Source organism: Triticum urartu, chromosome 2, assembly GCF_003073215.2.
Source record: "Triticum urartu cultivar G1812 chromosome 2, Tu2.1, whole genome shotgun sequence".
NCBI lineage: Eukaryota > Viridiplantae > Streptophyta > Magnoliopsida > Poales > Poaceae > Triticum > Triticum urartu.
Window position 1 is genome coordinate 71,386,640 of NC_053023.1, and position 12,285 is coordinate 71,398,924.

Consider the following 12,285-nt stretch of genomic DNA (forward strand, 5'->3'; position numbering starts at 1 on the left):
AAAACATAATCAGTTTTCAGACTTAGTGAAAACTGAGACATGCTGAAATATAACTCACGAAGGCATGTAAACGAGCTCGATGCACTCACTACGGTACAAGTAATGGCAAGACAAGCACACATCCATTAAGAAGGCATAAAATTCTAGCTAGACATGGCAAGAACAATGGCATAGCATGCACGGATCAACTACAATAACATCGGCAAAATCGCAAACAAGTTGACGATCTGCCCAGATTCACCACGATGCAAAAGTAGAGCTCGATTGACTCAAGCTAGATTGCTCCATAATTGCAAATAAAGACATGGATGGATCGAGCATAACATGATTAACAAAACTCCTTTACTGATCATCCTCAAAAGTGGCACGGATCACTAGGAAACAAGCTTAACATATGGCATCATGAACTAAATAATCCCAGACTTAGTGAAAACAACTAAGTCTCTGAAAACAGATTTCCCGGGTGCCTCTCTTTGCAAGCTTGCACAAGTCACCACACACATCCTAAAAATGCATGGGTTGCACCTCTGGAAAGAAGACAAAATCCTTAACAAAACATATGAAGGACTCACAGGCATAGCATGCACACAATAATCATGGTAAAAATAACAAAAGTCTAAGATGAACTAGCAGATCTGACAAATAACTCACGAAGCCTCCTTCTAACAGCATTTTGGGCAACAAGATGAACTCAAATGAAAATGATACAATGGAATTAAATGATGTACTCATCGAGACGAACATTTTGATATACTATATGCCCAAATCGGAGCTACGGATGCAAAGTTACGGCAGGTCAAAGTTAGCACAAAAATTAGGGTTAGGAGGGAAAGTCAACCGAAAATATCTCCACATCCAGATCTGCACGTGTTACGAGGATCGCCGGGGTGCACTGTTCGCCGGAGTTCTTCGGAGATGGCCGGCCGGAGTGGAAGACGAGGCGGCCGGAGAGAGGGAGGCCGGACTTGGCGCGGTTCCCGAGGGGCGGCGAGGCGGTGTGGGGCGCGGCTACCGGAGTTCGTCGCCGGTGATGCCGCACGGCGGCCGGAGCTTGAGAGGAGGCGGCGGGGCGAGCGAGGCTCCCAGGCGGCGCGGGCGAGGGAGGCAGGCGGTGTGGAGGCGAGTGGCGCGGGCCACGTGGCGGGATGCGGCTGGCGGGGCGCGGCGGCGGACGCGTCCGGCCGGGGGCGGACGTGTCCGTCGGTGGCGGGGATCTGTTTTTGTTAGCTAGGGTTTCGTGGGAGGAGATGATCCGAAAACGGGGAGGTGGGGGGGCTATTTATAGGCATAAGTGGAGCTAGGTGAGTCCAAATGAGGTGCGGTTTTCGGCCACGCGATCGTGATCGAACGCTCTAGATGATGGAGCAAAGTTTGGTGGTTTTGGGCCAGATTGGAGGGGTGTTGGGCTGCAACACACACGAGGCCTTTTCGGTCCCTCGGTTAACCGTTGGAGTATCAAACGAAGTCCAAATGGTACGAAACTTGACAGGCGGTCTGCCGGTAGTAAACCAAGGCCGCTTGGCAAGTCTCGGTCCAATCCGGAAATGTTTAATCCCCACACACGAAAGAAAGTTAGAAAAGACCACCGGAGGAGAACGGAGCGCCAGAATGCAAAACGGACAACGGGGAAAATGCTCGAATGCATGAGATGAACACATATGCAAATGCAATGCACATGATGACATGATATGAGATGCATGACAAAGACAACAACACACAGAGACAAAGACCCGAACCCGAGAAATAAATATAACTTAACGCCGGAAACGGCAAGAGTTGGAGTACAAATTGGGAAAGTTACATCCGGGGTGTTACAAAGGCGGCGTCTCCCGAGGCCCGCCCTGGAGCGACGGCGGGTGCGGAGTCGCGGCCCATGGTTCCTGTGGCCGGGGCTCCCGAAACCCTAGCCTTTCCTCGCGAGGCGACGCCTGAGGGCGCCCGCCTGGCTGACTCCTCCAACGCTGATCATCTTGCCGCTTCTTCCGCACCAGAGGCCGACCCCTGCGCCGAGCGCTTAGGTCGGTTCCGCGTAGATTTCGAGGCCCTCCGCAAGAGAAAGGAGGCCTTGGGTGGCAATGACCGCCCTTGTCGCCCGTTGAAGCGTAGGAAGTACTTTGCCATGGACGAGTAAGTCTTCTTATTTCTTTGCTCATTTACTTTGCTATCCCTGTGACTGATTGTGGCCCTTTCAGGCCCTGCCCTGCGAAACTCGCTGAGTCATCCCGGGAGCCATCCCCCAAGCTTCGCCTTCTCCGCTGGCCCTGGGCTCGCCGAGCTCGAGCGGCTCCCCTGCTGCCAGACTGGTTGGTGGAGTGGCCCGCTCCATAGGGCACCTTGAGCCTGCGCGCCCGCTGGCCTTTCTTCATGAGTCCTCCTGGGGCACATCCAGTTTGCCCCGCGTTCCTCCTCTGATCATAGATGGTGAATGGCCGAAGTGTGTCTTTGGCTCCTCCTCCGTGGGTGGACCGACGCCAGGCTGGATTCCTAGAGAGGTCCATTTGGCGATGACTAGGGCGCCAACCCCAAGCCCCGCGCCGGGAGGGGGCTTGCTGCCCTGGGGCCCTCCGCGTGCTCCGGTGGAAGAGGGTGATGCAGAAGACGTGCTCAGGCGCGCTCGGGAGAGACACGCCCTTCGCAAAGAGTTCCACCAGAGGGCGGCGGATGAGGTGAGCCGGATCGGGGCAGAGCTTGCTGACGAGGATGCGTGCCTCGAGGCCGAAGGTTTGCGCCTTGCTGAGGAGAGGCACAAACTAAAGGTAGCCGTCACCCTCGCACGTCACCAACGTGATCTCGACAACGCGAAGGCTGAAGCGTCGCTGGTAGCTGCGTGGGAGGCCTGCTCCCAGGCCGTCGAGGAGGCTCGGGAAGCAGACCGACGGCGCAAGGATGCGGAGGAGCGCGCATGGGAGCTCCAAGCTTGGAGCGACTCCCTGGAGCAGCAAGTGGAACTGCGCCAGGCGGCCCTTGAGTCGATGGAGGGGGCCTCTGTTGACCGGGCGGAGCTTCTGAAGCGCGAGGAGGCGCTGACGCTGGAAGCCGCCGAGCGCAACCTTGACCTTGAGCGGTTGGAGACGAGGGAGCGCCTGGTGGCCCGGGCAGAGGATGACGTTGCCGCGCGTGAAGCCCGTGCCCAGGAAGAAGTCGATTGCCACGTGGTGGAAGCTCGCTCGACCTTCGAGCGCGAATATGAGACGAGGTTGGGGCTGATCATGGCCGAGGCCGAGGGCAGGACCACAGCCCTCAGGGCCAAACTGGCCGAAGTGACGCGGCGTGCAGACTCCTCCGCAGCCGCCCTCAGCGCGGCGCAGGCGGAGGTGTCCTCTTCCCGGGCCGAGCAGCTTCTTCTCCAACAGAGGGTTGATGATGCCGAGGCCGTCGCGCAGCGGAATGAGGACGAGATTCGTCTGCGACGGGTTCTGGAGCATGTGCATGCCCCCATGCTTCAAACGCTCCGAGAGAGGGCCAACACAGCTTTGGGCAATATCTGCGAGGCTGCTACTAAGGAGCCGCACGAGGTCAACTACGCCGCCAACCTCCAATTTTTCACCGATGTGGTGACGCTTCTGGAGAACAGATCTGAGAGGTCCCGTTGGCTTGTCCAAGAGAGGAGCCGAGCCTTGCTCGGGCGTGCCTTCTCCCGTGTCTTCAGCCATCTGCAGGACAGGGACCCCCACTTCGACTTCGACGCTGCCATCTCACGCGTGCCCATTGCCGTCCGGGGCGACTTGGCGTGGTGGGTGGAGGACAACGTGGGCGCCCTCGTCAGGGCCTTTGCGTCTGATGACGACGGCGTGGTCGTGGGCGCCAATGAAGGCTGCATTGTGGACGAGCCTGGCACCGACGGAGATGCTGGCGGTGGCGGCGACAATGTCAACGATGCCAGCGATGCCTCAGAGGATGCCCCAGAAGACGCGGTGAGTGATATGTCCGACTGACCGCATGTCACTGCTGTTTATCCTGCATGAAGAAGGTTCGGGCTTGGCCCTGAAGAATGTAAGAGCATTTTGGGAGGGGGAGCCCCTCATGTAAAGGTTTGCAATTAGTACCCTGGTAAGCATAATGTTGCACGTGAACTTAGCCACTATCCCGGTGATGGGTCAGCTGACTTGTGTACCTTCCGACCCCAGCAAGTCCCGAGCGGGCCTGCGGGGGCCGCTGCACCTTGGGTGTCTTCTGATTAACTTGTAGATCCCGCGATGAAAACCTCCAGAAAGGGTGCGGTAACATTGGTCCTGGTTGTGAACGTGCCTTGCCCGGCCCGGCTCACAAGGGGATCACGAAGGGGGCAGCCGAGGTTAACTTTGGACGCAAAGCCAAAACCAGAACGCGAGAGATTGCTCGAACGAGACTAAACACCCCTTCCCCCAAACACACGGAAGCATCGAGCTCAAATCCAACTTAAATCCAAATCGAAGAACTTTGTCAACAAGGAAAGGCAAAAGCAAAAGGCCGCATCTAGCACCTAGACTAGTCTTCGACGTCTTCTCACCAGCGCGGAGCTAAGTGCTGCCACTAGGCGTGGGCGGGAGCCCCCGAGGCCCGAGGGTGGCTCTCCGGAGACTCCGGGGCATGTACAGCCCCACTCATTATTACGTGAGAGTGTCACGGGCAGTGAGCTTCACAGGCACTGGGCCTTCTTCACAGGTACTGGCCTTGCTTCATATCGCCAGACGAGGGCCCCGCCTTGTGCCTCACTCTGCCGCCATCGATGGCGACCGGAAACCAAGGACGACGCCAATGGGGCAGAGCGGTCGCCAGCGGTTCCCCCGACGACCACGGGTCCCCTGCCGGGGGCAGGCCCTGGGGCACCTCCCCGGCAGGGGGCCTACCTCCTGAGAATGCCTTGCTCCGACCGCCGCGGGGACGAACCAGAATCTCGGCCCCTCTCTTGCAGCCCCTTCTCCCTCCTCCTGAGGGGTATGAGGCTGCAGAATTGGGGCAGCCACCTGCTGCGGCGACCTGTATCTCCTGTGACTCATGGTTAGCATAAGCTTGCTCCTGAGGGATGAGTGGTACCCGATAGTTGCCGCTGCCGGTGCGGTTGTCGAGGCTCTCTTGGGATTCCTGAAAGAGCTCAGCTCCTGGCGTCTCCTCGCCCCAGCCTGTCCCGAGGAATGAGCCATGATCTTCTTCTAGTGCGCACCCCTGATCCACCATGCGGGGCACGTAAGCTTCTGGGGTCACCGCCCTGTGCGCCTCGCCGTAGCGCCCCGCATGCCACGCAGCCTGACTTGGAGCGCCGTTTTGGGGGTGATGGCGTGGCGGTCCGCTGAAGCCGAAGGCCACGGCGGGCACCCCTTCGCTGGCTTGAGAAGGGGCCGGCGTGACTTGTCGCCTGGTGCCGGCGGAGGTGTTGGTGCTGAACGGGCCCTGGAGTTTGCCGGAAGTTGCGTGCACGCGCACGACGCTGCCATACGGCCCGCCTTGGGTCTGGGGTGGCAGCGGGATGTAGAAAGGAGGCGTTCCCGAGGCGGCGGCATCTAGGAGCTCGGCGACTCGCTCCAGCACCACGTCACGGCCGCCCTCCAGCAGCCGACACCGTAGCAGCTCTCGGGCCACCATGAGCGTGGCCCTGGAGTTTGCTAGCTCCCGTCAGGTGTACGGCGCCGTGGCCACGGCGTGGTTTGAGGCCCTTGCCGCGGCCCGCACCTGCCGTGGTGTGAGGGCAGGTGGCATTTGGTCGCGTCGCCCGCGCCCCGCAGCGTTCTGCGGAGCGCAGGCTGCCTAAGGCGCAAGGTTGAGGTCGCCCTGGGCCGGCGACACGGCGTGGGCGGGCCACGCTACCCAGCGGTCGGTGTTGGCAGCCGGGTCGCTTGACATCTGAACGGCGAGGCGGACGGAGAAGGATTCCGGCGCACCCCTACCTGGCGCGCGAAATGTCGGATTTCAGGTTCCGGCAGACCCTTGAGGTTCGAACACTGGGGTGCGTGTGGAGATCTCTCCCCTACCGATCTACGTCCAATCCCCTCGCGTGATCTAAGCTAGAAACAACGAACAACACAAGGGACACGAGGTTTATACTGGTTCGGGCCACCATTGTGGTGTAATAGCCTACTCTAGTGTGTCGTGCGGTGGATTGCCTGTGGGGCTGATGATGAACAGTACAAGGGAAGAACAGCTGTCAGCGTTCTGGGAACCGGGGTCCCCAGACTTGCCTGCCTGTGGCCTGCGGCGTGGCTCAAGTGGGGGCCCAACGCGGCCCATCTTCATCAGCTCAAGATCAAGACCCTTGCGAGGGGCCAAGCCTCGCAGGGGGGGCGACCGGAGGCTTCGTCAGAGGCAGCCTCGTCAGGCAGGCTCATGAGGAGGCGGAGAGATCAAGGCAGGGGTACCTCACGAGGAGCCCGTGACGCAAGCCATGACGATCGAGACCAGGCGGGCGCCGGCCTGCGCAGTGTCCTTGTTTCCCCTTTGGTGCAAATGGGGCAAGCACAGGCCAAGGCATCGGGCAAAGGTTACCATTCCGGTGCAACGAGACCAATACCAACAGAGTAGTAGGACAGAGGTCACCGTGGAGCCCAAGACGGCGTCATCACCAGTACTTTTGGCAGCCAAAGACCACCTTTGGTCAGGATAACTTGTACTAGATGTTCCCCTTCAAAACGGACAATTGTTGGCTCCCTTCCCGCTCATTATTTGGGGAGAGGCCCAGGGCCTCTATAAATAGAGCTAGCCACCACAGATAGAGGGATCGGACAGAGACACAAAGAGGGGACATACCTAGACATCTAGAGATCTGGTAGAGCCCTAGCAGAGAGAGAAAGAGAGAGGCGATTGAACTCACCCAAGAAGTTCATCGCACTAGCTCAAGAACACCTCTCGCGAGGCTGTTCGTCCCTTGTACTGTTCGTTATCAACCCCTGAGGAAATCCACCACACCACACACTTGAGTAGGGTATTACACCACAACATGGCCCGAACCAGTATAAACCTCGTGTTCCTTGTATTGTTCGTTGTTTCCGGCTTAGATCACGCAAGGAGATTGGACGTAGATCGGTAGGGGAGAGATCTCCGCGTGCACCCCAGTGTTCGAACCTCAAGGGTCTACCGGAACCCGAAATCCGACATTTGGCGTGCAAGGTAGGGGTGCGCCGGAATCTTTCTTCTGTTGTTCGCGTGCGATCTTCCGTCGTGTCCATGGCTGACGCTCGCCGGGCTCGTGCCGAGCGCCGGGCTGCTCTCGCCACCCGCGTCGCCCAGACGGCACCCGTCGGCGGACGCCGTCGTCGTTCCCCGTCGACTGCCGCCAACGCCACCACCGGCCCGGCGGGGAACGAGCAGCAGGCCTCGTCCCAGCATCCTTCGATGCGGCGGGAGGGCCGCACCGCCACACCGTCGCTAACTCCAGCGCCGCCCATCGTCGCAGCTCTCCTGGGTGGCTCCCAGGCACCACCCTCGAGCCATCACGTCAAGCCGTTCACCCACCGGATCAGCACCGCCTCCAAGCGCCGAGAAGCCCCCCCGGGCTGGGTGGCGCCCGAGACCGATCTAACCTTCGACTCGGAGGACCACCCCTTCAACCCCATCAGTTCGGGCGCGCTCCCAATGCTGTGCACCCCCACAATCTGCCAAGTGGCCATCACTAGGACCCTCATCGACGGTGGTGCCGGCCACAACGTGCTCTCGGTGCAGGCCTTCAGCCTCCTCCACGTGCCGTGGAGCGGCTCCAACCTAGCAGGCCTTTCTCGGGCGTCGGAGCCGGTTCCACCACCTCCTTGGGACAGATTCGCCTCCCTGTGACCTTCGGCACCTACAACAACTTCCGCACGGAGCTGATCGACTTTGACATCGCCCCCATTGGCCTCCCCTACAACGCCATCCTCGGCTATCCGGCCTTGGCTCGGTTCATGGCAGCAACTCACTCGGCGTACAACCTCATGAAGATGCCTGGGAGCAGCAGCGTCCTCGCCCTGTCATGAGACACAAGGGATGCGCTGTAGGTGCTCCAGCTTGTTTTCAGGTGGCCGCGGTGGCACAGCCCACTAGCACCGATGCCCTTGAGCCCAAGGGGGCTGCACCGGCTAAAAAGAAGCAGCTATTCACCCAAGACAAGGCGGAAACCAAGCAGGTACCAGTCGACGAGGACGGGTCCACTAGCACCACCTTCACCATAGGGGCCAACCATGAGCCCGAGCAAGAGGAGGCCCTGGTGAGGTTCCTGCGTGCGAACAAGAAGGTGTTCGCATGGGAACCTAATCAGTTAGCAGGGGTCCCAAGGGAAGTGATTGAGCATCACCTCAATGTGTGCCCCAATGTGCGCCCCGTGAAGCAGAAGGCGAGGCGGCAGTCCACTGAGAAACAGGCTTTCATCGTTCAAGAGACCTGGAAGCTAGAGGCGGCAGGAGTTATCCGCGATGTCCGCTACCCTGATTGGCTGGGTAATCCGGTCGTTGTGCCAAAAAAGGGAGGAAAGGAGCGCATGTGTGTCGACTTCACCAACCTCAACAAGGCCTGCCCGCAGGATCCATTTCCGCTCCCCCGCATTGACCAGATAGTCGACTCCACCGCAGAGTGTGACCAATTGTCCTTCCTAGATGCCTTCTCGGGCTATCACCAGATCAAGATGGCGGTATAAGATGTGGAGAAGACGGCTTTCCTGACCCCGTGTGGAGTGTACTGCTATACGTGCATGCCATTTGGGTTGCGCAACGCAGACACGACCTTTAAGCGGCTGATGCACATCGCCTTAGGCCGGCAGCTTGGGAGGAACGCTGAAGCTTACGTCGATGACATTGTGGTGAAGTCTCGTGAGGCAAGAACCCTGATACAGGACCTAGAAGAAACCTTTGCGAGCCTCAACGAAGTGGACCTACGGCTCAACCCGGAGAAGTGTGTGTTTGGAGTCCCCTCAAGCAAGCTCCTGGGTTTCCTCGTATCCCACAGGGGTATCGAGGCCAACCCAGAGAAGGTCAAAGCAGTCAAAGACATAGCCCGCCAAGGACCCTCAGAGAAATGCAGAAGCTCACCGGGCGTGTAACTGCACTGGGGCGCTTCATCTCCAAGCTGGGGGACGAGCGTTGCCCTTCTTCAAGCTGATGAAGAAAAAGGGCCCCTTCGAATGGATTGAAGAGGCCGACAGGGCATTCCAAGACCTGAAGAGGTACCTTACCAGCCCACTAGTGATGGTAGCTCCGCGTCCTCGGGAGCCCCTAGTGCTCTACCTTGCGGCCACCCCCTACTCCGCTAGCGCAGCCCTGGTGGAAGTCAAGGAGGAGCGTTGTGCCAAGGCCGCATTGACCGTCCGAACTGAAGCAAAGCAGAGCCGGGAGGGCCTCGCGAAGGCCGCAACCACAGCCAGAAAGGAACAGCCGCAGCAGGAGAACGCACCTGAAGCAGGAGGGGCCTCTTCAGGTGACCAAGCACTGGGGGCTCCGTCGTCTCAAGAAATGCCTCGACCTCTGGAGGACGCAAGCTACGCCAGCACCCTCAACCTCATCGAGCATCCAGTGTACTTCGTCAACATGGTGCTACGGGACGCAAGGGCGCGGTACCCCATGCCTCAGAAACTCCTCCTCGCGCTACTAGTGGCCTCACGCAAGCTGCGCCACTACTTCCAAGGCCATCCCATCAAAGCCGTCTCAGCATACCCCTTGGAAAGAGTACTCAGGAGCCCCAACTCAGCTGGGAGGGTCGCTGAGTGGAACATTGAGCTACAGGCATTTCAGCTAGAATTCAGTATGACCAGAGTCATCAAGGGAGCCGCACTTGCGGATTTCGTGGCAGAATGGGCAGAAGCGCCGGGTCTCGAGGCAGGCGAAGACCGATCACTTTCCCCGGGAAGCGAAGCACCGGACGGCTTGGTCATGTACTTCGATGGGGCGTTCTCCCAACACAGCGCGGGAGCTGGCGCAGTGCTCGTATCCCCTACCCAGGACAAACTCTACTATGCCGTACAACTCTGCTTCCAGCACGGAGAAAAGGTCTCCAACAACATAGCGGAGTACGAAGGCCTAATAGCAGGCCAGAAGGCCGCAATTGGCTTAGGGGTAAAGCGCCTCATCATCAAGGGCGATTCGCAGCTCCTCGTCAACTTTTCTAACAAGATATACGAGCCAAAGGACGAGCACATGGAAGCCTACCTCGCTGAGGTTCGCAAGATGGAGAAACAGTTCTGGGGCTGGAGTTGCAACACGTGCCCCGGGGCACCAATCAGGAAGCTGATGACATTGCCAAGAGGGCATCTCGGCGGCTGCCTCAGGAGCCTGACGTCTTCGAGGAGCAGCTCTTCAAACCCTCGGCGGTGCCGCCACTGTCGAGCATGGCGCAACCAAGGGAGGAGCTCCCTCAGCCGCCTGCCTCAGGAGCCCCGATCTGCGGCCCGGCTTCAGGGGCACACCTGCTCCTAGCGTTAGAGCCTCAGGAAGGGTGTTGGATCCCAGAGCTCAAGAACTACCTGATGCAAGGGACTCTGCCGGAGAACGAGGAGGAAGCGGAGCCTGTGGCGCGGCAGGCCACAGCTTATTGCATCAAGGATGGAGAGCTCTAGAGGAAACGACCAAATGACATGTCCCTACGTTGCATCTCCCGAGAGCAAGGGAAGGAGCTACTGGTGGACATACATGGCGGAGACTGCGGGCACCACTCGTCGTCACAAACCCTCGTCGGCAAGGCGTTCCGTAGTGGATTCTACTGGCCCACAGCGCTCGTCGATGCCGTTGAGTTGGTGAAGGCTTGCGAGGCCTGCCAGTTTCATGCTAAGCAGATCCATCAGCCTACGGGGGGTCTACGGACTATACCCCTCTCATGGCCGTTCGCAGTTTGGGGGCTGGACATTCGGGGCCCGTTTCCTCGGGCGCCAGGGGCTATTGCTACCTCAACGTCGCTGTGGACAAGTTCAGCAAGTGGGCTGAGGTGGAAGCCGTCCGCACAATCCCGGCAGGCTCTGCAGTGAAGTTCATCAAGGGCCTCGTGAGCCGATTTGGAGTGCCCAACCGCATCATCACCGACAATGGTTCGCAATTCACCAGTAATCTCTTCAAACCATACTGTGCTAACCTTGGAACGCAGATATGCTACGCTTCGGTAGCACACCCCCGGAGCAATGGCCAGGCCGAGCGAGCCAACGCGGAGGTCCTGAGGGGCCTCAAAGCTAGGACCTTTAATAAGAAGCTGGAGGCCTGTGGCAGGGGCTGGTACGACGAGCTCCATTCCATGCTGTGGTCAACCCGCACAACTATGACCAAGCCGACTAGCGAGACCCCGTTCTTCCTCGTCTACGGAGCAGAGGTAGTTCTCCCTCACGAAGTCCGGCGTCGCTCCACACGGGTCCTGGCGTTCAACGAGACGCAACAGGATGCCATGCGGGGGATGGATCTCGTGCTGGGGGAGGAGCGCCGCCGGGAAGCCGCGCTGCGGGCGGCAAGCTATCAACAGGCGCTGCGATGATACCACTCCCGCAACATCCGCCCCAGAACTCTTGATGTAGGGGATCTCGTACTCAGACGGGTTCTCTCCAGGGAGGGGCTGCACAAGCTCTCTCCCATGTGGGAGGGCCCATTCAAGGTTGTTCATGTCTGCAGGCCTGGCTCCGCGTTCTTGGAGACCACGGAGGGGGTACCAATCCAAAACGCGTGGAACATTCAACATCTCCGGAGTTTCTATCCCTGAGCGAGGCCTAGCACCTAGGAAAGGCCCGGTGCCTGTGAAGAAGGCAAATGCCTGTGAAGCTGCCGTGTTTTGGGAAAGGCCCGGTGCCTGTGAAGCTGCCGCGTTTTGGGAAAGGCCCGGTGCCTGTGAAGAAGGCAAATGCCTGTGAAGCTGCCGCGTTTTGGGAAAGGCCTGGTGCCTGTGAAGAAGGAAAATGAATGTGAAGCTGCCACGTTTTGGGAAAGGCCCGGTGCCTGTGAAGAAGGCAAATGCCTGTGAAGCTGTCGCGTTTTGGGAAAGGCCCGGTGCCTGTGAAGAAGGCAAATGCCTGTGAAGAAGGAAAATGCATGTGAAGCTACCGCATTTCGGGAAAGGCCTGGTGCCTGTGAAGAAGGCCAATGCCTGTGAAGCTCGCCGCCCGTGACACTCTCACGTAATAATGAGTGGGGCTGTACACGCCCCAGAGTCTCCGGAGTGCCGCCCTCGGGCCTCGGGGGCTCCCACCCACGCCCAATGGCAGCACTTAGCTCTGCGCTGGTGAGAAGACGTCAAAGACTAGAATAGGTGCCGGACGCGGCTTTCCCATTTGCTTTCTGTAGTTGGCTTGTTTATTTCCGTTTGAAGTTTTATCGAAGCTGTTGACATTCCTGGCTTGTGACTCTTTGTCTTTCTCGCTCGCTTGCCTCATTTTCTCCCGCA

At 59.0% G+C, this 12,285-nt stretch overlaps 1 protein-coding gene across 1 annotated transcript in view; it reads right to left on the minus strand.

Moving 5' to 3' along the window:
- Positions 1-5,724: 5,724 nt before the first annotated feature.
- The window catches only part of LOC125535102, a 30,325-nt gene continuing 23,764 nt past the window's right edge, over positions 5,725-12,285 (minus strand). The window contains exon 3 of the mRNA XM_048698152.1: positions 5,725-5,864. Within this exon, the coding sequence (XP_048554109.1) occupies positions 5,725-5,864 (140 nt within the window). The remainder of the gene's footprint in view (positions 5,865-12,285) is intronic.